Source organism: Haliaeetus albicilla, chromosome 2, assembly GCF_947461875.1.
Source record: "Haliaeetus albicilla chromosome 2, bHalAlb1.1, whole genome shotgun sequence".
NCBI classification, from domain to species: Eukaryota; Metazoa; Chordata; class Aves; order Accipitriformes; family Accipitridae; genus Haliaeetus; species Haliaeetus albicilla.
In genome coordinates this window covers 21,210,735-21,237,965 of record NC_091484.1, presented here as the reverse complement: position 1 = coordinate 21,237,965, position 27,231 = coordinate 21,210,735, and the positions used below count along the sequence as shown (strand labels likewise).

General features: G+C 44.1%; 1 protein-coding gene across 1 annotated transcript in view; it reads right to left on the bottom strand.

Annotated features, from left to right (window-relative positions):
• Window positions 1-647: 647 nt before the first annotated feature.
• The window catches only part of EEPD1 (endonuclease/exonuclease/phosphatase family domain containing 1), a 72,207-nt gene continuing 45,623 nt past the window's right edge, over window positions 648-27,231 (bottom strand). Inside the window, exons 3-7 of the mRNA XM_069809377.1 lie at window positions 11,581-11,691; window positions 8,280-8,414; window positions 6,887-7,019; window positions 1,259-1,453; window positions 648-1,150 (exon numbers count right to left, since the gene is read on the bottom strand). Of these exons, the coding sequence (XP_069665478.1) occupies window positions 951-1,150; window positions 1,259-1,453; window positions 6,887-7,019; window positions 8,280-8,414; window positions 11,581-11,691 (774 nt within the window). The 3' untranslated portion in view covers window positions 648-950. The remainder of the gene's footprint in view (window positions 1,151-1,258; window positions 1,454-6,886; window positions 7,020-8,279; window positions 8,415-11,580; window positions 11,692-27,231) is intronic.

The following is a 27,231-nucleotide window of genomic DNA, read 5'->3' as shown; positions in this document are numbered from 1 at the left end:
TGTCTATAGACCTTCCACCAATGTATGACCTATTTCTCCCCGATTTGGAGACCTGCTCAGAACACCCGACTCCTAGACAAAGATTCAGGGCTACATCTCCTCTTTGATGCCAGCTGCAGGGCCAGAGGACAAGGGCTGTTCCTGCAAGATCCCCAACTGGGAACAAAACAAAGGGTATTGGAGAAGTAGATCAGGTTCTGCAGAGAGACAAGTCGGTGGTTTCCCAGCTCCTGAAGGCTAGTGTGCAGGAAAAAAACAACACTAAATGCTGCATGCCAAACAAAAAGCCAAAGCCAAGCTCCAGGAAGCCCTTCTGGAGCAAAATGCACCCTGCCAGGAGCATAAGGAGAGAGGAAGGGAAGGACAAGAGGTGCCCACATCCACATGGGGCTGCGGAGGAACAGGGACTCTCCAGGCTGAGCCAGAGGGACCACTCAGGCCTCATTTCAGGTCACGTAGGGACCAGCTCCGGCAGCTTTTGTGAGTGCTGAACGGCCTTTGCGACTTGCCAAGAATTTCCACGGTGTCTCTCTTTTTGGGGCCTCTCTTATTCCCTCAATTTACAAGGAGGCAAAGGAAAATAACCATCACTCCCACCTCACCCTCACAGCAAAGCCCTGCTCGTCTGCGTTTTCGCACAGATCCTGTACAGTATTAAAAGTACACTTTATTTTCTGTACAATTCTCATTCAAATCTCCAGGTGTGGAAATGTCCACTGTGTCCCCAGAAAAAAACTGCAGATTGCTCCGCTGCTGTGAGACACCCCACAACTGTCCAGGAGGGGCACAAAGCCAGGGCCACCAAAATCAAGTACTGATGCTTTCTAGGCGTGGGGAGGAGAGCGGGAGGGAGGGAGAGGGGGAGGCAGTCCTGCTCCACTGCTGAGCTGCGAGCGAACAGAGCCTTCGACTACTCCCTGGGGAGCAGAAGAGGCACCCTCAAGTTCACGTCATCGTTCGTGCTTAGCGTGGGAGTCGTTGCATTCAACCATCACCCCGTTCCCGTTCCTTGTCACCTCCTTCCTGTTCCAGTCCTTTTCCACATAAAATTCAGCAAGCACGGGGCAGTGATCCGAAGCCACCCCACCCCAGGACCAGTTATCGGGGATCCATGGGTTTGTAAGACCTTCTCGCACAACAGCCCAGTGGCCTGCATGAAAAAGAATCACAGAGAAAAAGATAAGTAATATTGCCCAAATTTGACACATGCCACTAACCTGACTAAAGGTTATATGACCTCACTAAAAAGCAACTCTACCTGTGAAAACCTTTTTCAAGCTCCGACTGATCCAGATGTTATCCAGTGACTTGGACCCTTGTGGGTTCTTTGTGCTGATGTTGGTGAAGGTGCTGGAAGGGACTAGGTGATGGAACTTCTCCTTCCTCAGGATGTCGTGATCATTGTTGTCCGGGGCCTGGTTAAAATCTCCAAGGATGATCACGTCTTTTTCTCCTAGAAAACAGAAAAAATAGAAATGAATGGGAGGAATAGACATCCATCACTTAAGTACAAGAGGGAGAGAGGATAAACGGGAGGAGGAAAAATACAAATACTGAGTAGCAAAGCTGACTTTACTCTGAACTCCTGAAAGAAATGCTGTTTAAAGCCTTTTTCTCTGGCTATTTACTCATGGCCATTCTGTCATGACAATAAAAAACAGCCAGTACACATTTCATTTTTTTAAATATTATCTCATTTATATTGGCATGCTTTGCTTGCTATTCACTGATAGTGACAAACTCAAAGACAAGCAGTTCTGGTCTTCGAGGTTTTTAGAGATCTGTGACTTTGTAAGCTTATTTTTTTCTTTTTCTGCGAGAAACACATGTTGGCTTTAACTTGTCCTGACATTGTCTTTCTATAGATTTGCTGTAAGAGTCAAGGACAATTTTGTGAGGATCCCAGGAAGACACAGCCTTATGCTGGTATATACCAGAGTCCCAAAAGTGCAGTGCTTGTTCTAACCCTCTGCATTTAAAAAATCCCAAGGAACAAGCCTGAGGAGCAGCCTGCAAGCCTGATGGCAGAAGATGAATTCACAAATCACACGGACACTGATTACAGCAGCTTTCCTTTGCCTGGCTGACTAAAGGGATACTGCTGAATTTGGGATGTCTTAGATTTTGTCTAGGGCTGAATTTTCAAAGAAACAAAGGGAACGACTTGAAATGCTGTCTTCATGTGAATAGAAAATGACCTCAGTCACATTTTATTTCCAACCCTAATGAAGTGAAAAAAGAAACTCTGGACCCTAATTTCATATCCACAATGTGTGCTCTCCCAGCTCCACAGCTGCAGACAGAGACATCCCAGCTGTGCACTGGGGTAAGAGGACAACGTATATGTCCCAGTGCCCATCTCAAACCACTGCCAGAAACGTCTGGCAAGAGAAACTCAAGAATGCTGATAGCTAATCAGAGACGTTGCTGCCTTACAGCTTGGTACTGGCGAAGAAGGAAGATGCTAAAAGGAGGCAAAAATTATCCCAAAGCTGACTTCAGAAAAGAGAACTACGAGAGTCTGTAAGCTTTTTCCTTCCTGGGATTGAAGTGTGGGAGGAGATGGGTTGGATGGACGGATTGCTCTACCATCCCTAGTGCTCATGAACAAACGTCCCGTTTGTGCTGTTGCTGCAGAGGTAGCTAGCCAGGAGAGGGAGTGCAAGTTCAACAACAAAATCTATTCCACTCCTGTCTTGCACTGCATGAGAAGATGAATTGGGAAAGGGCAGGAGAGCAGAGAGATTGATAGTGTACGACTTACAAATACTTCAAAACATGCTGCTTGCTAAGATGCAGAGGGGCGATGAAAAGATAGCGAAACATTTTGTGGTTTCTCTACCGTTTGCAAGTCACAGATAATACTGGAAAAGACACGAGGATTAAATATTATTCTATAAAGTGTTCATGACAGTGGCCTTTCCACCTTTAAAAGAAATAAAACCCCCAAATCTTAACCTGAGCTATTTTAAGCTCCATCAGAACCCAAAAGAAAAATCAGTGCTTGTCTAATGGGACAACAGCACTTTCTGGGAGCTGGCAGTTTTGCACGCATCTCATCGCAAAAACCCAAGACCACTCACTTGTCAGGACCGGGAAGCCTCAAATGTGACCACACCATCTCAGTCCTTCAGGACTAATGCTTGCTTAATGGCCGAGGGAGCACTTGGCTCCTTCCATGCTTTCAGCTCAGCCGTGTAGGTGGGGAAAGACCATTACAGAAACCACTGGAGCACATCCTTGGGGGCCGGAATCTTAACAGCAATATCTTGATCCCCCACAAAATATATATTCTATTCTATTCTAGTCTAGTCTAGTCTTAAAATACTTGCACTTCTTTTAGCAAATCCTCAAGCCTATTTCCCTTACATGAGAAATCTATGAAACAAACATACGAGTGAAAATTTTAACTGACTGCTCCATTCTGGACAGTTTAGAAATAGCAGAGGATAAAAGACCCAGCACCTGGACATGTGCTCAGCAGGAGGTAAGCAGTCAGCCTGAGGCAGGCCCAGGGAGGGAATCACTGTATTCTTCATCTGTTTAAACTTTTGCATGCAGAATAACTAAGCATAAAATCATAATGCAGTGTAAAGTTGATAGATGGAATAGGCTGGGGCATGTCAAAGAAGCTGAAACCCAACTTGCCATCGGGGAAGAAAAGGATTGCTTCTGGTCCCTTCTCACAGGAGCTTCTGGGACTCCCCATGACTGTGTAAGACTGGGCAAAAGGGCAGGCAACCCTGTGCTAAGCAGGAAAAGCAGGTAATGCCAATTTTCTAGATAACACCAACTTCATTTCTCCTTGTCCTGGCTCACTCTCAGCCCTGCTTCTGTATCTGCCAGCTCCTGTGACAGCAAAGCCATGCACAGCAGCACAGCAGTTTCATGTCTTGTCTGCCTCCTGAGACCCCGACGGACCTCAAGCAGCAGGAGGGAAGGAAGCAAACCTGCCTGGATCTTCCCAGGTGCGTGACTGTGCCTAATCAGTCGCACCTGGGTCCCTCAGCAGAGGCAGGGAGCAGAGCCACCACACAGTAGCTGCAGCTCTCAGGGGTCTCATGGATCAGCCCCAACAGCTCTTGGCCAAACTTAGCAAAAGGTCCAGAAGAATTCATGCCCTTGCCCAGAACAAGGGATGATAACTGATCAAAAACTGCAGTCACAATGTCCACAGTTACAATCAGATGGGGGGAAAAAAAGAAAATGGAGATAATGCTACTGGTGCTGTGATGTGATTTTCCTCTTTTGGATGAGACAAGAGTTTGAGACTGGCAGGACTCGCTCCTCCACCTCCTCGGGACTGGGCAGCCCAGCCCAGAGGCTCCTCAGCTGATGCGATCCGGTCCTCCTCCTCCCGCAGGACACATCAGCAAGCACTCCCTCACCGACCCAGCTTTTGCTGCAAAGGTCCCTCCCACAGACTACACTGTCCCACGAGGACCCAGAGCCTCTGTCTGGTGGGATGCAGTGGCAGACAGCCTCTGGCAGACAGGCACATGTCCCATTACCTCTCAGGTGTGCTCCCACGCTATCACGTTGAGACCCATCGGGCTCAAAGCAACCCTGCCCTTGTCAATGGAGAACTCTTTAGGTGAGGAAAAAAGTCCAGTCTGTTTCCAAACGCATCTGCAAATTCACTGAAGCACCAGCAACTTTTAGCAGTGTCTGTGGGTGGCTCTTGTCCAGCAAAGCAAAGCACTGCCTTAAATCAGCCCTGTGTCACAGCAGCTGAGCACCAGTATGCCAACACAATCAGCTGAGGGACTTTCGGTGCCTGCAGAAAGTCTGCAGTGTTGAAATCTGCTTTCCTGCAGGAACTGGGAAACCCTCCTTTGCTTCGTGGCAGTCCAAAGAGACACCTGTAGGATGCTCTCCCTGATTTCCACATGCCCCGAATGAGTCCCCTCTGAATTAAACAGACCCTTAAACCCCCACATAATTCCTGGAGAGAGTGAGAAGCAGGTGATGAGAAGGATGTGATGGTACATGGGCTGCTAAAAGGCTCCCTACCACGTCTTGAAGTTCTTCTAAGCCTAGTGCCTGATGCATGGGTAACCCGTGGAATACAGCCAAGCCAGATGGGAGAAGATGACTAAGCCAACACCCCGGTCCCTGGGTCCAAGCGCTACCAGTACACCAACACAGCATCTGTGTGCCACCCATGCTTATCACACTGAAGATGGAACAGGTGGAGTGCTTGAGAGAAGGCAGAAAGGCTGCTGCAGAGAGTTAGCTATGAGCAGCCAACAGCCACCGCATCTCTCCGGTACTGCCGAAAGGAAAAGAAAGAGGGGAAAAAAGGAACCAGTACCCACTGGTCTGATGGGAGAAATATAGGGATACTACTGCTCTGCATTACAGGAGACTGTGGACAGTAACCAAATTCCCTCAGATGCACATGTGCCCCTTTGTAAGAATGAAAGATATCAGAGTAGGTGTCTGTTAGCAAAATGGGAGCAGAAACACCAATTTACTGCAGTACCCACAGAAAAATCAGTCTTTACTACCCATATTTTATGGATTGATTTGGAAGAAATTGAAGGATGGCAGTAATTTTAAGCATGACATTGATTTTGGCAGGGTAATTCAGCGCTTCAAAGTAACACGTGTGCACTACCATTTGTTTAAGAAACACGACCTGCATCCCACAAGTTTGTGAAAGACTAAGCCAAGAACAAGCATGCTGCAGTAACGTGCCTACCATATGAAAATAAAAACATGAAATAAAGAAAAGCCCTAACACTGACAGTCTAAATTTAGATGCAGCGGAAATGCAACTCCGTTGATTTCGGAGGAGCTACACATTTATCTGTGTCTCAGTTCAGCCTTCGGGGATTAAACAAACAATCCTTTTGTTTACTTCCATCCTTTCCAATTTCAAGGTATGTGGACAAATACTTAAATCAGTAGCACTTAAAAATAGCTCTAAGTTCTTGCAGCTCAAAAGGAAAAACAACAGAACATGCATAAAACCTGCAAATACCTCTTGTGTTATACAAGAGGGATATTAATGCTTCCAACTGACCAACCTTGTGAAACTGGGCCAAGCTGAAAATCATCACGCATATAACCTTGTAACCTTTTTGCATCTTTGTTAAGTAGTAAATGAAGGGCTAGATTTTTCCATTCCTATAACAAAATCAGCAACATTTAGAACCTGAAATGTGCTGTTCTGCTTTGCAGGACATTGAATTTAATTTGCAAGCTTCAAAGAAAGAAGCAAATTCTCAGAAATGAGGTAAAGAAATTCAGCTAGCTATTACACTGCTCAAGTTCAGGTCTGAATTCTGGAGTCCCTCATCCTGGTGTAAACCCAGAGCGACTTACTTGAAAGCAACACAATTATCCTGCATATTACATCCAGGTACCAAAGCAGGATTTGGTTGCTGGTCTCTTTTCTCATTAGCAGCCATCTCCTGATTTGCACTGGGTTTTCCAAAGTGCTTCCAATTATCCAAAAGTAAATATATAGAATCTATTTATTTTGAAAAAAGCCATTAAGCTTTATTCTGATATCATGTAGGTGTCATTTCCACAAAACACTTAAAATAGGGTCTTTTTTTTTTTTTTTGTGGCTGAACTTGCTCTTACACTAGCATAAAATCAGAAGGAACTTCATTTGAAAAAATGGTGTCAAAGCCAGTAGGAGCCCCTGTGCTGTTTGTGTTAATTAGGAGAGACTATAAGACAACGAGCAGGGGAAAAGCACATTTGCCAGGCTAGGGATCACTCAAATTCAAATACCAGTAACGACATTGCGAAGCTGATGAGGATATTTGTGAAACCTGAACTGAGACAGATTTTATTATCTTTTTTAAATTCCTTTTGATTAGATAAGATGACCAGTGTGCACGTGATAGCTGGCAGGAAAAAAATGCCGAACCTTTCAGAGTCTCCTGCAAAGTCTGTGCAAAGGCTGCCAGTTTGTGGCTGTTGTGGTTCTTCCCGGTATTCTCTCCTGCTGAGGGTGACAAGGCCAGATGAAGGTTAACCAGCGTTAGATCATTCATCCCAACCTGGGGGAGGAAGGAGGAGAAATCAATGCCATGCAGAGAGGGCACAGAAGGTCACAAAGCAAAACCACGTGCCGGTTCCCAGTACTTTCGCTAGTAGGTCTGGGTGACTAGGACTCACTTCACTATGTGTGTGGTGTGTTTTGGTTGGTCTTGGTTTTGGGAGGAAAAGGGGGAAGACATTTTGCAGCTCTGTTTGCAATAACCTGAAACCCTTTCAGTTCTGGGGAAACTGGTTTGCATAAGCAAACAGCTTCTTTCCACCATGGTTGCAGAAAGACGCTGCCTGCTTATGAAAATCAGTTTATGCAAAATGAGTTGTTAATAAGCTACAAATAACGTGGTCATTACATGGGCTAATTATGACTCTCTTGTGATTAGCTCTGGCCCACCACAGAGACTAACCAAGAAACTTAATGTACCTTGAAAGGGGCTGCTGGCTCCCTGCAATCTTCTGCTTACCTTCTGGGACTCACTTTGTCATGTGGCACAAGTAATACTTGCTCCTAATATTGACCTGTTTACATTATTAATGAATTAATATTAATTATCAATAATAATCACTTTATCTATAATTAATTTATTAATGCTTCTCTCGAAGCATTACCAGAGATGTCGAGTTCCCCAAACTGGACCCCTTCATAACAGCCTGTGCGGAGAAGGGGGCTGTATGCTCACTCAAGCACATGTACGAGAACAGTTTCCAAAATGCATGATTGTTCTTTGAGATGGGTTCAGCCTAGTGAAAAAGCTTTAAAATGGAAACATGTGAGAGATCAACCAGAGCCTCTCAGAAGTGCTGTGCCTTCTATGTTTATATATATCCATTTTGACTACACTTACCCATCTCCATTCACAATGTGTGGCAGTAACAAGAATCACAGCCCTGTGGCTGGCTGCTGCTGGATATGCACCTCGTTCTTGTTGTGTTAATTTAGTAAAAACAGAACAAGGTGACTGGTGACTTCTGTCACTCTCTCAGGGGCTGTGGATGCTACCAAAGATCCACCGACCCTCATGAGCCCAAATGCTGCCTTGCAGCAGGGTTTGCTCCCACAGGAGCATGGGAAAGGACTGACTCTGGTGATCTGCCATATGTATTAAGGCCCCCTAAGCGCCTTTCTATAATTAAGCCATGAGAGAGTGCTGAAGTGATGAGATGGGTTAGAACCTCATGCAAATTTTTATGTTGGAAGACTGTGTCTCTTTCCATCTTACCCAAATTTCTTTTAATAAAAGCTAAACTCTGCAAGGGACAGTTACCTTGAAATGTGCAAGATACGGGTGAGGATATGAGTGCTTCCCATTGCCATTAGTCTGTGCACTCTCCTGAGATGAGGCATCTTTCAGTTCAATGCCAGCTGTTGTATCCCAGAGGAAGCCGGAATATTCAAGTCCCTGGAATTAAAAAAAAGAGAAAAGCTAGTAGTAAGAAGGCAAAACCAAAACATTCTGCCCAAATGCAGCCCCCTAGATGAAACTTTCACCCGAAAGTTTCCGTACCACTGTTTCTGTTGGCAGTGGTGTACATCACTGCCAAAATATGCAGAGGCAGTGAAAGATGATGCAGGTTTATATCTGGGCCTGACGCCTGCTGAAGGCAGGAAGCGCAACTGACTGTGCCCAAGTGTAAAGGAGAAACAGCATCCTAGGCTATCGGTAGGACATCAAGAGAACGGTGAAAACACTTCTTTATCTCACCCTGGCCAAAACTCCCACCAGATGTGGGAGGAACCCTTCCTTATACAGGTGGAGCATGTTCAGGACCACCGCAGGGGTGAAAGATAAAGATGTCACCTCTTGTGCATGTGTTTGGGCTGATACAGTCCTCGCTTTCTCCTAGTCCAAGCAAGGCATTGGATTCTCCTGAGCGTGGTCAATAACATGGTAGTTTGTTACCCATAGGATTATTTGTCTAACCCTGAGCTCGGTACCTCGCGGTCTTACTCGGCGACTGCTAGGGCTTGCCGTAGATGATGCTGCGCACAGTTGTTCCTTCTCCCCACGCCATATGCCATCTCACAGACTTCTGTTGCCCACAAGCTAAAAATATCTGGGCTTCTTCCGTCTCTTGGCATGAAATCTGGTCTAGACCTCTCAGCCCTGTCAATCTTCTCTCTTCCAGCTCGAATGTTTCATGCTCAGCTCTCTGCTCTTTTCAGCTCTGTTTCTATCACCCTGCATGGGTTTTTTTGATTACTTCGGGATGTGGAATTGGCATTTTCAGAAAGCTGCCTGCCCCAGTCGCACCAGCAGCAGTATCTAATTCAAAGCCTGTCAGCCTCTCCTCCCATCACCCAGACACCATTTTCCTTGGTATCATTCAAACCTGCTTCCCTTAGCAAATCGTAGTTAAATCCATTGCAAGGAAGAGCTTTTTCCATTTCAGCTGAAATAAACAAGTGTTATCTGCTCTGCTGACTTCCCATGAGCCTTGAAAGAAAGTCTTAAGGTTGGCTAAAATCCTTTGGTAGCTCCTTTAGGTAACTCACCTTTAAAATACTGACAAAATTATTCCACCAGTTGGAAATCTAAGGTCTGAAAACTGCTATAAGAAAAGATGTGGAAGAATAAAACTGCTGTCAACAGCTGTTCACTATTTTTCCTGGCTCCAGATTTCACATTAACATGGTGGTCAAAAGTCATTGCTTGGTTGAAGGCCAAACGCCAGGGACATGTGGAAGCACGAGCCTGAAGCACCATCCACCATTTTGCATTATTTAGCCCTGTAGCATGTCCTGAGACCAGCTTGTGCCAAAGATGCTATATACTCAGGGTGACACTGTGTTCCTTCACTGTATTGCATTGGTGTACACAGTGTTCAAACTTGACAGACTCATTAACTAACCCAAGGGATAGAAGAGACTTTTTGGCTTAGTGGAGGGTTCTCCAGCACAGCCAGATTTCTGTTAAAGCAGCTAAAAGGAAGAGTCAGTAGGTAACATTTCTATTCTTAGCTTGGCCACAGACTTCTCCCATAATTTTGGGAACCATTCATCCTTACGTCCCTACCAGTAAAACAAGGTAGACGATGATTTTTATTTACTCAGCCCATAGTCAAAACTTTCATTGTTATCTTTGGAAATACAGCTCAAGAAAGAACTGACTCGAGACTCTGGATTTAACATAGAAACTCTGAGGCAATTATTAATAATTCTTGGGAAAAAAGAAAAAGTGGAGGGAACATCTTCAACAGCTTTGCACAACTTTTAAAATTCAGTGTTTTAATGATCTGGCCTAACAAGAGATCCCAAAGGAAAACTCCAGCCAGGAATAAAAATGTCCTGAAGGGGATTTGCACTCTGCATCAGAATTAAGTGTGAACTGTGTTAAACCTTGGACACATTCAGACCCTCCATCTCTATCTAGTGGTAGCTAGACTCCAATCCCTGTGCTGCTCAGGTGCTGGGTTTTGGGTTGGGGTTTGTGGTTTTTTTCCCTTATTCTTGGGTTTTACTCAGAAGGGTAATAAAAGGAGGTGCACCTCCCAAAACATCAGTCCAAAAACAGTGAACGGTGATGCAACCCAATTTGGAAAAGCCAAATTAAGGAAACATGGATTCTAAACAGTGTGATTATGGGATACAACTGCAGCCACATATTTAATAATGACAGCGCTCACAAAAGATGAAGACAGCCTTATGTACTGCTAGGCACCATTCATTACATGACAGGTCTCGGTTCCTGCTTCTACCCCACAACAACATCCACGCTGCAATAACTGCATCATGAGAATGATCCCGTTCAGCAACAACAGGTTTGAGCCCGAGGAGGACCTTGCTCTGAAAACTCATTAGTGCCCTTAAAGGGAAAAAAGAGAGATTTCCCTTGGGAGAGGCTGCTTTTGGGCACTGTTAGTGGTGTCCAGCCCAATGTAGCTATACCTTGAATACTGTCAAGGGTAGCAGGTGCAGCTGTCACCATCTTATAAATTAGTACCTCGCTGCAGTACATACATATACTCCCATGGCAGAAGATGCTGCAGGGAAAAGCACAGTGCAGCACAGTGCAGATTTCAGACAGAGTCCACAGCATTTTAAACACCTGTGCAGAGCACTTTGGGGAACGCATGAGACAAGCTCCTCTTCCAGCTGAGGATGGCAGGCTGCACAGCCCCTCTGCAGGGTCTTCGCTTGCAAACCAGGAAAATGGGGAGCCCTTCTGAATGCCAGCCAGTGCTGTGCTAGGGAACAAGCTCACGTGACTAGCACAAAAAAATTCAGAAGTACTACAGCCTGTCAGAGGGAAAACCAAGGACTCTTTCCTTGCCCTAGTATGTAGCCTTTCTTCTATATTTCTATACTGTTTTTATCCACCATACCCACCCCAAACACACACACCTTCCTCCTTACAAGTGTGCCACAGGCTGAGGAAAACAATTCTTCCAAAAAATCAATCGTACAGTCGAAGTGAAAGCTATAGGAAGAGTCAGCTTAAAAAACAAGAGATACAAACCTTGCCAAAAACGATTTGCGAAATGTTTTGCCTTAAACATTCCAAATATGTCCTTGGTTAGAGAGGAAAAAAAAGCAAAGCCAAAGTTCAGACTTAGGGATTAATGTACCTTCTGTAGCTGGCCTGAAGGTTTTTCGGAAACAACACCCTTCCAACATCCTCTAGGGCCCTTCCACTTGCGGATGTTTGGCAGCGTCGGCTGGTTCAGCTCCATACAAAACTAGAGAGAGAGGAAAGGGATTAAAAAAAAAAGATCAGCTTTGTAGGGTTTTAGAAAAATTGTAAAATAAAGCATGTAGTGAGGCATTGGTAAGAGACACCGTGGAGGACAGGCTGTGCTCTCTGCCCTCCCTGAAGGCACGCAAAGGAGGTGGTCTGGGCCACATCCCAGGCTGACTCACCCCTGACTGGACATTACTTGGAGAAAAATAAAAATTAAAATAACTCAGTGCAAATTCTGCAAGTAGAACGTTTCTCCCTCGGACTCTTTTTTTTCCCCAAAGCTACTTGTTTGACTGGAAAGGAGTTTCCTCTGCGCCGTCTCCAAAGATGCTGTCTGCACCATATCCCACGCCCCAAGGGGCTTCATGGACAGCTGCCGAATCCTCCTGGGGTGCAGGAAGCCCCCATAGCATGGCTGACTCCACTCCAACACCAAGGCCACCGGCACAACACAAGAGGGAGGGTATGGGCCAAGCTCAATAGCTGGCGTTTTGGGGTTAAGGCTCCTCTGACTTTACGCCAGGGACACACGCTTGAGACTTCCCGTGCACGAAGGGATCGGCTGCACACTTGCACACAGCATATCCTTCTGATGCTCCCCAGAGGCTTCCTGGACACTGCTGTACAGCCACAGCACTTGGAAACCTTTATGTGTCCAAGCATACGGTCAGAGCTATAGAGGCTGTGCCCTAATGCCCAATAGATCAGGGATACTGTAACTGTGGACACCATGGAAAGCCTCCAAGTCCACCTGACTAACATCTTGAGATTGAAATAAATTAAAAAAAAGTAAAAAAAACCCCTCACCCTGAAAAATCTGGAATCTGAAAGACCTTGATGTGGACAATATGGAATAATTCTTGCCAGGAGTTTCAAAATAAAGCTTAATAGGAGGAGCTACAGCCCTTTGCAAAGCTGATGTCAGGTCCAGGCAGACTTAGGCTGGAGGCTGGCAGGGAGAGGAAGCAGCCCAACACCCTGGCCAGGCAAATGGGTCTGCACACAGCAGCTCTGGCCGTGGGGAAAGGGGTTAATAAAAAGCAATCACTGTGAAAGAGCAACAGGGACTTTCACTGCGCATCATTTAGTTATATCTGACACTGGAGAAACTGGGTTGAAACGCAGAGATTTTCACAGTGAAAGAGTATCCTCCGACAAAATCTTGTATCCATAATGTCCCTCCAAATCAAGCAGCAATTTAATGAAGAAGGATTTTCAAGGCAAACAATAACCTCCTGTACACACTGACTCTTTGCAGTGGGACATGCCAGAGTTTGAAAAGCTACAGTGATAAACTGCAGCGATGTAAGTGTTTCCTACGTGGGTATCAGCAAAACGGTGGGACAGCTACTCTCATGTTTATTTTATCTTTTGATTCAAAAATAAAAATCAAACCCTGCTCTTTCACTAAGTGCCTTGTCTGCAAGTTCAGCATCCCGGAGGCTCAAGCTGTAAGCACTGACTTCTCAGATACACACAACCCAGCAACCCTTTTTTGCCTCAGAGGGCTGAGAGTCATTTTGGTTGCGCACCCAAAGCAAAAATGCTTGGCACACCTTTTAAAACAGTTTTCTGAAATGCAGAGATTGGCTGGGGCTTCTTATTCAAGATGCTGCATTAACATACTGCATTATTGTCTATTATATACCTTCATACAGCACTAGGGCTGGCCTGATTCATTAAACGAGGAGGCACACAGGGTGTTTGCATGGCCTGGGAACAGAGCTCTGCTCTCAGCTGATTGCCAGGTGCTACCCTAATAAACACAGCAAATCACGGCAGCAACGGTTACTCATTCCTGATGTCATTCTGGTGACTTTAAACAGTGTGAATTTGGTGAATGAGTTTTCTAACATTTAAATAGTTTAAATCAGCAAAAAAGAATTGCTGAAATTAGGAGTTCATCTGTAACCTGACAAAAGAGTTAACTTATCTCTGGGTTGCAGCTGCCTATAAAGTCCAGCCAGCACAAAGTATACGACAGGGCTGAATAAATCCTACAGCAACCATCACTTTATTAAAAAGAGCATCTGCAATCAACTAGTTGGAATATTTTGTTCCCTCAAAATTGATTTTTTTTTTTTAAGGCCTTGATTTAACTTTGCTGAAACTAAAAAGATGATAAATAAGATTACACAGTTTGTTCAGAAAAAAGCTGTCAGCCTGTTCTGGGTACGGTTGCAGCAACAGAGAACTTGGCCTACAGCAGCTGACTTTAATCTGTGCCCATTTTCCAGGGCTTACAGGCACACAGATTTTGAAGCTGTGACAGCATACTTGCTTAGGTCATGGTTTTTTACTGAAGTGAGAAGGGCATTTCTCAGATCATATTGTTCTGCCACAAAACCCAACATCAAACAACATTAAGCTTTCCCTCGTACAGTAAAAATACACAGGCAACTCCTAGCCCACATTGGGAATGAAAAAAATGCCTTTCCCCCTTTGCAAAACTCAGTTAGAGCTACACCCATCCCTTTGAGGAGCAGTTCATCAAGTGGTAAAGAAAAATCAAAATTAAAATCTCAGTCAATCAGAACAACTTTTTTTTTTCCAAAATCCTCCTAAGGAAAAAAGTTCTAGTTTTGATTCTCTCTAGAGCCTTTCAGGCTGCACGGTTCCTGAAATTCAGTCAGCTTCTTCATTAAATCCTACACATACCGAGTCAAAACTCATGCACATACCATAATACCAACAGCACCAGGGTTTATTTAAAAGGATGCCCTGTATGACACCTATGCTGCCGCGGTCTCTCTTCCAGCTGGGTACTGGTTTTTGTGGGACAGGCAGTGCTGCCAGGGAATAGGAACAGAGCAGCACCAGGCTCCAGGCATGCTCTAGGCAAGGAGCAGCCTGTGCTCTTGAGAGGTCAACCCCCTCGTGCCAGGGACCTGCCCATTGCCCCCATTTGGCACGCAAAGTGCCAACAAGAGCCACCACCCCAGGAACTGGGACAAACCCCGTTGCCTTTGCTCATCAGCAACACATTATTTTCCCAAGAAGGGAGGATCCAAAGACGTAATTGCTCTTTGTCCACTCTGATATGGAGCAAGTGCCTGTTGCTTCCAGCCCCTCCAGAAGCAGAGATGGGTGAAGGAATGAGCTTATGACTGACACTGGAAAAGAACAAAGGGCAGTTGGAAGAAGCTGGGGAAATGCACATTTGAGGAGGGACTGGAGACAGGAAGGCAAGGGGTCTTGGACTAATTTGGGAGCAGGTAGAAGAACATATGCTGGGCTGGCACATGCTTGAGATCATAAGGGAGTTACAGACTCCCCAACACACCTACCTGCCTCCCCAAGACACTCCAAGCACTGCCAGCAAGAGCATCTAATTTGTGCATTAAGTTAAATCTCTTCCAGTGCAGTAACTGTGCACACCAGGAGAGCTGCCAGCGAGCACCCTGCACTAGCCCATGAGCAGATCTCACCACCTCTTGTTCAGGATGCCCTGGTTAATCTTTGTTTTCTTTTAGGGTGCTATTTGTGCAGCTAGTCCCAAACCAGGCACAGCAGGGTCATCTTTTCCAGAGGACGACATCACTCCGTGCTGAACAGCTTTGCCTGTCAAGTGTTACTCCTGTAATACCAGCACTGGAGACTGCACTGAGTCAGCAACCATCCTCGAGGTGAGCATCTTTTGCTCGAAAAGAGGGTGCACTGCTCCTAAACCCTGAGGAAACTAAACATGACCCAGGAAAAGAATGTCTTAGGGCTTAATAAATTACACATTTTTTATTAGCCGCTGATTTCTCTTTGGAGGACACTTTCATTTCAGACCTGGAGTCAGAGCAGAGGCTGTAAGGAGGGCAAGGAGAGAAGGAACAGTGAAGAGGAGCTTCCAGGGTGAGCCTGTTGTTACAGCACGGTACGTCTCAGTGTAGTAACCACTGCTTGAACTTTAGAAAGGCACTCAAAGCAATTAACTGTCTGTTTTGGTTAATTACTACAGAAGCTTTCAGGCCAAAAGGGCACTGCAGTAAACAACAAAGCAAAGGTTATTTTGGTTCCCCTTAACCAAGGGGAGAGATGAGAGCTAGGGAATAAATATTCCATTTCTAAATGTCACCTATACACAGTTCCTTTATTTTTAACAGGCACTAGAGGGAGCAGCTTTAATCAGTACTAGAGATGCATATGAAACTTCTATCAATTCCTTATCATTTCAGCTATGTTGAGGTGTCACATTAGTAAAGATTTGGCATCATCATGGTGAAAGAGACTTGGAGTTTGAGTGTAGGAGCTGGCAAGAGTTGAAAAGGAGACCCTGACCAGCAAAAAAAAGATGTTAAACTATATTATTAGGTCAAAATTCACCACCTTTTTTCAAATTATAGATCCTGGATAAATCTTGAAGTAGAAATCTGTACCTGTGCATGAAAAACTTAAGTCTTCCGGTAGTGGGCTCACTTTCCTGTTACTTTGGAGGGAGCTCTTACTAGTAGTTCGTGGACCACAGGAATCTGCAGGTCATGGGCTGGAAAACACCAAGGTAAGGGCTGTTCTGTGCTACAGAGCATCTCCCAGTGATGAACTTGGTGTTTCAGGAAAGGGTGAACAGAAGAGCTCTAAGATACACCTTGGAAATTGTGCAGTGGCACTTGAGGAGAAGCCCCCCACCCTCTCCAATAGAAGTCCCATCCTGAAACATGATCTCATATTTCTGATAGAAGATACAACAAAATTGACAGTGGCTTCATGAGACCATCTGGCACTGCTCTTTTTTAATCCATCCTTTGATATATGTATGCCTTCCCTGCTCCATCACTGGGTACTGCATAAGCTAAAAATCATGTTCCTGGAATTAATGTATTTAATGTTCATTAATTAAATACACATTATCCTTTATTTTCTTTATTCATCCGAGTAGACTGTACTTTTATTTCCAATTGAAAAAGCAGTCTCGAAGACCTGTAATCCTAATCCAATACACCACGTACAGGACACAGCTACAGTTGGTGCACCCTAATGAAGCCTGACCTAGAGAGCCGGGAGCAGAAAAGTTACAAATATTTCTGAGAACTTGAAATCAACACCTTTGGTGTTCAAGTTAAGCATCCTGATTTGACACCGATGCTCCAGAAGAAGAAGAGTGTTTCATTAGATCATGTTTGCGAGGAGGAAGAGGCAGAGTTAGGGGGTGCAGAGATTTGTGGGTGTTGCGTTTCAGTGAACTGTCTGTTGAGGTAGGGGTAAGGAAAGGTTGAAGGCTTCAGGACTGTTGTCCTCGTGCAGCCACATGTGGCAGCGCAAGACAAGTCAAGGGGGGATGCAAGATGCAGCAGGGCCAGGATGCTCAGCACACTCCTGCAGCTGAGTAACACTGCATCCACTTCCCACAGGCAGGAGCAACTAAGGAAGGGGACACAGAGGAACATCAGGCCTTTCAGTTACATCTGGATTCTCCTATAACCAAACGTAACAGCAGGGAAGGAAGCGTTATTATGGCTAAAGCCTGAAACAGACTCAATGTTGGATCCCATTTCCCACTGACAACACTGTTGTCTCAGGCCTTCTCTGCTTGTTTGCCTTTCCCTCGAGCGTATCCCCTTCCTGTTTGCAAAAGTAGCCAAAAAATACACACACAAGAAATAGATGTATCCAGTGGCATGGGGGATGCACTCACAAACTCTATTCGGAGGAACCGTATAAATAACACGAGGGAAAGTCAGGGTGGCTCTATGTTAAGATACAACATTTTTGACATGCTCATTCAACTAGTCCCTTCTAGGAAGGCTTCATTAAAGATTGCATAATATTTATTGCTTGTGTTGTTCAAGTATTGATATTACATAAAGACAAATAAAACTTGGCAGGCAGATGGGGGTCTGACAGACAGATATTTATGAGTGTTTTCAAAGGACAGCAACGCCCCTCCAGGGAACCAGTTTCAGTCTCAGCCATATCTATACATTAGTGTTGTAAAAAGTTTTGTACTTCTCCCTTTTGTACATAATTGTACATAATTCTACAATGAAGTTAGAGCTGAAGAATTAATAAAAAAATTATAAAGTTTAGGAGAAGAATTCTAGGATTAAAAAAACCAAAAAGATAAGGAACCAATCTACTGAAAGTGCAGCAGCCACAGAATTACTCCTGGAAAGCTTATTTGCCCCTTCTGCCATGCTAGCATGTCCTGCTTGCACTGGGTCATCGAGACCTGGGGCAATACCTTCCCATCCTTTATGTGCTGGTTTGTTGTTCCTAGAGCTAAACCAAAACATCCAGATTGATGATCGAATAAATCCTTGCCGTCCTCCATGTTCTTCACAAACATTATTTAATCACATCCTTCAAAGAGCTCTGTAAACTCATTGCAAGCAGTAAAACTGAGGCAGAATCCTTCAGCCCAGCCAAATCCTCAACCAGTGTCTTTCTTCAGAAATAATACAGCACCTATAGGCACAGTCATCACCTCTGCATGCCTTTACATGCTATGGACATACAAAGCTCATTTGCCAGGATAACGTGCATGCATATTGGGGTCCCAAGTCCTCCTCCATCTGAAGGCACCTACGGCTTTTTCATCAACTTGAGCAGGACTCATTTTTTCCTGGAAAATGTGCTGCTTCTGCTTCTTAAAGAGCATCCCAGTACTTCAGACAGAGACCCACAGAGGAAGGATTTCCTTCCTCTGAGAATCAGATTCTCATTCAGCTCTGAAATCAGTGCTCCAGGCACCATGGTATGGCCCAGAGAGCAAACATTTACCACACTGCAGCCTCACCACCCCACAGCCACATGGCGACCCAAATTCCTGGCTTTGCTGCAAAGACCACTTCTAAGCTTAATACTTAAGAATGGAAACCTCTGGGACTGAGCTCCTCAGAGGAGATAGGATGAGGAAGGCTCATTTTTCAAGCCCAACTATACATAGGCTAGAAATGAAGTTGTCCAAGTCTGCTCTGCCTGCTTCAGGCAGGGGTAATTCTGGGTCTGCAGAGAGGTACCATGCTGCTTACCTGAGGAGCGTGAAAGCAAAGCATCAGAGGACTCCATCATTTAGGCACCCCTGGGGTTAGGTAGCAGCTAAAGGATTGGAAAGTTTTTCAAAGTGAAGGCATCGTTTCCTGTGTGTCAGGTATCTGAGCCCCTTCATGAGCTTGGCCCTGGTTTGAACTGGCCCATGGATGTGAATCCAGCTGGACACGTGCCTCTCTCCTGCCACTGCTGTGTTACTCACCCATTGTACTTCATGAATGTGTGGGAAATAATTACGCTGATAAGCTTAACATTATCTTAATTATTAAAAGTGTGTAATGATTTGTTTCCATACACAAACCTGTTTGAATCAAATCAGATTTTTTTCTAAAGTCAGGCTATACAGGATCAGTTGGGGAGTGGTAGGAGCCTAAGCTTGCACTCCCAAGTTATTTGCTTTCCTTTTCAAATATTTATTTTGGAAAAATTTAGCAGTGAGTTTCTACACTGCCCTCCCAGATGAATTACAGCTCAACACAGTCACCAACTGCTTAATTCTTTGTAATATCTAAGAGGAAATTACTTTCTTTATCTTTGAATATATGATTAAAAAAACAGACTGTAGCCCATAAAACCAGTTCTATGCTCACCTTTAATCATAGTGTTCCCTGGACAACAATGCAGATCACTCACTGGCATGTGCTCCTACCTTCATCCTAAAAAAAGTGATTATTTATATAAACAATGTCTTTTTATAGATCTTCAAAAGGAAGACATGGAAACCTTTGGTGCAGAGCAGTGAAACAACAACAACTGAAAGAGGCAATGCAGTAACTCCCCTAAGACATTTTAAGAGCTGGGCCCACTGTTGAACAATTATGGGATGCTTAACTACCTATTGTCAAAATGGGATATGTAACATCTTTCAGCCAGTTTGCCATTTACTGGAAGCTGTCTTCACAGATGCTTGGTGGAAGCCTATGCTGCCCTTTCGTTATGGAAGAGAATACCCATATTTGCCAACCTCCTCGTGGGTTCTTATTTTCTCATGTTTCCATTCACAAGCTGAGCTTTTTCCTCATACTTTATGGGACATACTCATTTTGCAGAAGACATTTCCTGACTACTTCTTTTTGTACCCGTAAGGACTTCTTAAATTTTTGAACATAATACAGGAATTAAGGCTCAAGGATGGTCACAAATCTTTGCAATTTATTCTTGAAGCCTTTACAAGAGAGTGTTTTATTCTGCATAAGTAGGCAGTATAATCATTAACAGCAATAATGGCATGCTAAGGAAACTGATGTGATATAAAGAATAAAAAGAAGCCCTCATGACTATAAGGCTATCTTTTTCATCAAGCTGCTTTTACAAGAGATGAGTGGTTGAGTTCAAACATTTTCACTACATCGTCATAAAACAGTCTGCTCAACCGGTTAGCTGTGCTAAAGTCATAGACACCCCATGACTGAATTATTTACTTATTACTATGTTGTCTGCTGTAAATATTCAGGTCCTTTTCCACTTTTTTTTCACCAACTCATTATTTCCAAATGAAGAAAACAAGTTTCATTTTGCTGCCACTTCTGCCACCAGAAATACACCTATCTGGGAACACAGATGTAATGCTTAGGGAAGGTATCCTTGAGATTATTAGAGCAATGCAGCATCAGCTATTTTAGAAATACTACTTCAAGTGTATTACTACAGCTACTGCTTCAAGCAGTGACCGACACAAAGAGATCCAAGTCTTGCACAAAGTGAGCTACTGCATGGCCATGGAATGTGCAGCAGATGTGCGGAGACCTAAGCTGCATGCTCATTTGGACTAGATATAAGGCACTGGGCAACCAGGAGTCAGTGGCTTCCTGAGAACCCCTCTTATGTTTGGGGTTTTTGTTTTGTTTAATCCCTTGGCCGATTGTTTTTGCATGAAACATGAAACTCAGGAATCAATTTCTGCGGTGCAGTGTAAAACCATAGCACCAAGTACAACCCAATAACTACTGGGACTACACTAGGTGAAAATCAATTTATCAGAACCTAGCCCTTAATATGGAAAGCAAATAGAAAATCATCCTATAAAACATGAGACGCAAAAGTGGTAAGAGATGGGTTCTTGTTCACCAATTAAAAAACAAACAAACAAGCTGACCAGTGAGCTATATAGATTTCCCATGATCTGAATCTCCTTACCTGCACGTTGCCTTCAGCCAGAGGAAAAGAGGAGGGGAAAAAAATGTGCTAATACAAAAGAAGAACAAACAAAACCAAAAGGGAAAAGGGTAATCACAGTTTTGAATGTTATTAATCAAGGAAAGCTGCTTAAGCATGTAAGATAACTAGGTCTCTCTCCACTCCCATGATAAAAATTTACTCATTTCCAGAGGTGTTAGCAAGTGAATTGGGGTTTTTTTGTGTTTTTTTTTTATTTAAAAAATTGTGCCTTTCTGGCATAGACATGGTGGTAAAGACAGTCGGGACTGTGCTGATGTGCAGGATGAGAAGGAATAAAAGCAGTGTGTTAAGAAAACTGCTGTGACACAAGGAAAAAGGCACAGCCCTCATTTTTACAAGGTCACAGTTTGGCCACCTCTACAGAGCCTTGCATCAAAAATAGTTATTCACTGGGCATTTTACTTCCATCCATTTCTTTCCTACTGTTAGTATTACTGTTTTCCCCAACTGATTTACATCTCTGTTTAGAGCAGCATTCTTTCCCATGGTAAGAACACAAAAACAAGGAAGAGAAAAATATATAATATGACTCACAACCATTGCCAGCCTCAAATATTTATTCTTCCTTCAGGCATTGATTACACCACTGTACAGAACACTGTGCCACCTTCTGTAAAGTTATTTAAATCTGTCTCGCATCCTATTCCATTACTTTTTTTTTTTTGGATGCTTATTATTAGGAGGATCTCTTCCAGACTGCTAGCATTAGGACATGTCATCTCACCTTTTTAAAAAAAAATCTCACATGCTTCTTACATTCTTTTTCACACCTCTAGCCCTTAATTTAAAAGAGCCCAATCTGACACTGATTCCTCTCTGAAATAGCACATTCTTTATTTATAGGTTTGCATGAGTAATAGATGGTTTTCTGTCCTTACTCACTAGCACACCCTCCGCAGAGTCTACGGGACTGCCCTCCAACCCTGACCAAAGTTCTGCTCTAACAGATGCAATGGACTCTGGCTTCCCATAGAGAGCATGTGCATTACTTAACCCACATGAACTACCAAAAAATGATTTGGGCTGACATTAAAACACTCTTGCTGCTATTACAAAGCAATCTATTACAAAGGAAAAAACCTCCACCCTTCCCCAAAATCGCTGACTATTCAGAACCGGTTCTGTTCTATGAACTTGCTTTGCCTTCTGCCATCTTGTAGAAGAAAGCCAGGAAAAAGGACTGACTAAGGACCCCTAGTAGTTCTACCACTCACAAAAAAACCCCACCTTAAAACACATGCCAGCATTTGTAAACACTTATTTTCTGTTTCTCCTTGTTCTGGAAGCGTAGAGAATCATTTTACTAATGGGTAAGTTTGGCTTCTGTTCAGGGATAAGACTAGATGCCTCACAAAAGAATGCCAAGCTAGTATAACAATTAATCTCCATACCACCACTTCTCAGAGAGGCACAACCATGCTCTAGGGGAGAAGAGGACACCTCTTAAAGGACAGCATTTTAAGAGCAACCTGTGTTCTCCATGGCTCCCTGTGATGTGTATAGCATGGCTTCTAGTGTTTTGTTTATTGAAGTCCACTGATCATCAGAAAGTAGATGGGCAATGCAACTAAAGAGAAAAAAAATCCAGCCAAGATCAAAGATGCCAGAGATACTAGTAGAAGAGAACCTGTGTTTCCAATGTTGCTGACCACTTGACAACAGTTTGCAGTACAGGGGCCTGGAAAGACAAAGTAGTCATAGATCTCCTCCAGAGAGCTACTGAAATCATCATGGAACTGGCCAGAGCCATAAGGTCCACCAATAGATCTCCTTAAACTTCTAGCCATCCAGATCCCTCCTAGAGGACAGAAAGGAAGAAAAGAAGTGAAAGGACAGAGGCAAACACTGTATAGCTGCAGGGTTCCTATGTCAGTTTAGTGGATGGGATAATCCCAAGGAAGCCTCCCCTACTGCAACAAATGGTGTCAAGATCGTTTCCAGCTCCACTAAGCCAAAAATGGTTCCTTCATAATAACAGCTATACTTCCCTTCACTCTGAGATTTCTTGACCCCAGGAGGTGAAGTCTAAAAAAAAGACTTTGCACCCCTGTGTATTACCTGCACTCAGATAAACGAGCAAGACAAGGGAAAGAGAGAGGGAGAAATATAGGAAGGGTGTGGGAGAGCAAAAGGGTCAATAATAGGGAATAAGGTGAGAAAAAGAATTAAAATAAAATCAGTTGGACTATTTGGAATTATCTCCTTTTACTCTGAGTGGTCAATCATTGACTCCACAGTGGCTCTGAAGGAACAGGGCAGGACCACCTATTTCAGCTGATAAATTATGCAGAAGTCCATCCCAAGGCTGAATTAGGCCAAGGATATTGTAATAGACTTGACTCCCCCTCTCCTCTCTAGAAATCGGGAACAGAAAAATGAGGCAGCAACAGGGCTGAAACAGACTGATCAAAGCTCCCGACTGAGTCAGTGGCCAAGTCTACATCTCCCTTTTCCTGTTCTCTGAAAGCGAGATTGCTGTTTCCTTATCTGACTCTAGAGTACATCCAAAGGTACTTAAGTTTCAGAGGGGTCAACCTCTTTCTGGGAAGGATAGTTCTAAGAACAAGCAGTAAATATAACTCATTTACAGCAACTAATTAATTCCTTGCCCATTGCCTTATAATCTTTTTTAACCAGCAGTTCCAAAGCAAAACAAGATTGCAAGGCAGGGCTCACAATGTACAGGAGGATTATGGTAGTTAAAAATTTGCACGCAAAGACTCAGTGCTGAGCTAACTGTGTTTCTGGGGTACACATCTGCTACAGTAAAAAAAATTCACATCAAAGAGGAAGGACTGTCTTGGCATTCGAAGAGTGCCTGGGACTCAGGAGACTGAGGTTCACTTCCTGACTCTGTTCAGAGTTGGTCATATTAGGTGAGTCTGCCAAAATCATGCAATTTCCTTGTAACTTCAGCACGCCTCCATGAATCAAGGATAACAACAATTCTTCCCTACCTCTCTGGGACTGCTGCGTGATTGCACTCTGCAAAAAACTGAACAGCAGCAACAGTGGAGGACATTTTGGCTGAGCAGGCAACAGATACACTCCAGGTGATCCAACAGTGGTAGACCCTCACCCTGCAGAGGGGATGTCAACCGCCCTGCCCTGCTCTTCCTTCAGGAGACGTTGATGGTGGCTCCCATGCCAGTGCCAGCTTATACACAAGGAATAATGTTTGCCTGCAAGGGCAGCATTGACTCCATGACCAGCCACTTAGTACTTTTACCAAAGAAATGGTGACCGGCCAGAAAAACGGCCTTGGGTGACCAGCTGCTCCATGCCAAGGCATATTATAGGTCACTTCCAACTGCCCTAGCAAATGCACACACAAATGTATTTATATCCTCACCACAGCAAGAAGTGATGTGTCTATGCTTAGCCCTGCAAATGGAAAACAGCACCTCTCTTTCAAACACCAAAAAGCTCTTAGGGATAACCTTTCACAAATAAACAACCTGCTCTGCTCCGAGAGGGATTTTATAAAGAACAGAGATTACAATGGGCTTAATCATGATTAAACACTGATCTGGCTCAATCTACTCAAAAGCAGACAAAAGATAAATAAAAACCTCCAGCAGATGCATTTCATACTGGAAATTCTGGAACCTCAATTGACGTCATACTTTTTATGTTCAGATAATATCTGGAGGAAACAGTACACTGGATCAAGAAAACAAAAGCAAATTTCTAGTTAAAATTCTCCGTGTGTTCTGTAGAAAGGAGAGGGCTACAGCAGGGAATGCACAGGGCAGCTCAGCATTTTACAAACCCATTTTTGACTGTAGCTGAAATTGCACTATTAGAGTGATGCCACTAGAAAGAAACAAGCACTCCCTTTTGTCCTCATCTCCTGGGTCTCACCCTGCAAATGTGGGCAACATTAGTCATTGCATTTCCCCTGAGACAAAAGCTGCTTCTAATCAATGACAGGCAGGTTAATTTTCTTTCACTAAAACAATGCCACCTCCTCAGTATCACCCCAGTTGTTCTTCATTGATTCCTCAGGCACAGTATGAAAATTCTGCATGATGGGAAAGGGTTGCATCTAGTGAACATCTCCCAAATACAGACATCTAGTCTTTCCTATGGGTGAGGAAACCCACGAAACAGATTTCACATCACGGAAGAGAACTCCAGCCATTAGTACTGCTGAGGGAGGTGGAAAAAGTAAAAAAATGAGCACAGATCTTAGGGATTGCTTGCTTACAGTGCTAAGCTTTCCATTTTATTCAACAGGGTAAAGATGTTCTCTTCAAGGAAAGAGAAATAACTCGGGGGGGGGGGCGGGCAAGCAGAATATGTATCTGGAGGGGAAGGCTTATCAGTTTTCTCATTCTATCATCTCAACTCTTCATGTCCACACCAGCAGAAATGCCCAATGGATGACCACGTAACATTTGGCTAGCAGACAGAAGAGATCCCTTCCCGTAGTAAGATGGCTAGAAGCTACGCCACGGCCTCTCCTGGGGCCTAGCGAATGTATGCTGTGCTTCACAGCTACAGGACCTCTACTTCCGAACACCAGGTGAAAGACTTTCAATCCCTTTTGATTTGTGACCTCCAAAACTTCTCCAGTGAAGGTGAAAATCCCCATACAGGCAATGTAAGCCTACTGATAATTACTTTGTTCTTCTCACTTTCTTTTCACCGACGTCTTGGACGTAGCTCACAGTGCATAAATTTGCCATCACTGGCATAGACAGACCTTGATAGTAAAAACTGTGTTACTTATCCTGATTTTTAAGCTGCAAGTTATCATCAACTTCAAGAACACCATCCCTGAACAAAATCACAATTCTCACCCCAACTCCTACCGTGCTTCAGCCCACACAGCATATCTCTCATGCCAGTTTAGGCAGATCACTTCCAACTTCAAGCAGAATAATCATCACGTTGCAGATGAATTCCATGCTTCCACAAACTGCAGATCAGAGTTACACGATTTGCATTTCCTAGATGAGAAGCCAACAAACTGCTCTGTCTCTGCACTCAAGTGGACAGTCCTTTCTCATCCCAAGTAACAGCAGGTGCACTTGCTTATTAATATGCAAATAGGAAAATAATGGGTTACTGTTACTTGTTCCCAAAGCAGGCTTATCTTATAAAAAGCTGCCAGGGGGGTACTAAATATAACGTTGTTGTACAGATTATTTAATTTTCCTCAGTAACCTACCTCTGAAGGAGAAATGAGCTCAAAAGCCCGTGTTAACACCTGAAAGGTGGAGGGGGGGGTTATTTGACAGAATGCAAAAAATATTTTTCTTACAACATGGATGACTCTTCCTGCGCATCCTACTGGCATCAAGCACCAATGAGAACAATTGTTCTGGCATACCTGTTGCCAATGGAAAAGGTCTACAGATTTAAAGGCTAAACCAGCAACCAATGTGAAATGTCACCTGCTTAACTACTTTAACAGATTTATTTTTCAGGAGAATTATTTTTTCCCCTTCCCCAAATAAATACAATTAACACTTGCCAAGTAGAATTCTTCCATCTGCAATTAAGGACTTCCAAAAATTAGACCAAGTAAAGTACTCAAAAACACGTTGGGGCAAGAGTGTCTCGGGGGGGTCTCTCCCAGAGCTGTGCTGCTAGAAGAGGAAGAGATGCTTCATAAAGGACGCCAACAAACCTGCATGCCTGAGATACTTCTTTCAAAAGCCTGAGTGGCCTTGAACCCTTGTGGGGACGAGGCTGCCATGACCACAAGCCTTCCCTTGGCATGTTGCCGCCTGCGTTCGTTACTGCCCCTGGCAAACAGCAGCAGCACTTCTAAGCAAAGGCATGCGAGCAACACAATCCTACGGCAGCCGGGACAAGCTCAGCGAGGAGGCAGGGGGAAGAAAACAGATCGATTTGAAGGTTCAAGGTAAGTCAAAATGCAAGTAAGCACGTGCTTAGTTTTAAGCTGCTGGTGAGACCGCTCACGCGGAGTACGTGCTGGAACGGGTTTGGTATGCTACGGCCAAAACAAACACAAACAAACCCATCTCTGACCCAGAATTTTCTCCAGGTAAAGACTCTTGTTCTTCTTTCGTGACCTGGTCCTGTTTCACTGAGATAAATTACTATCTTCCCGTTCCTTTTAATGACAGCAAGCATGGTGCTTGGGGTCCAGCTCCACAAGCAGCACCCCCTTCTGCAGTACTTACAGGTGCCCATGGCCCTCAGAGAAACAAACCAGCTAATGAGCAGCATCCAAGTGTCAGACAAGCTTGACCTGAGCCAGAATGAGCTGTAATTACACCCAGCCAATCATCCGTTCTGTCTCAGCAACCCTAGGCATAAATGCAGCCAAGCGTGGTAGATCTTTGGCTTAAAGGGTCATTTTGGCCAAATTTGGTGAAACATTAGGGTTTAGGAAATTAAACAAATA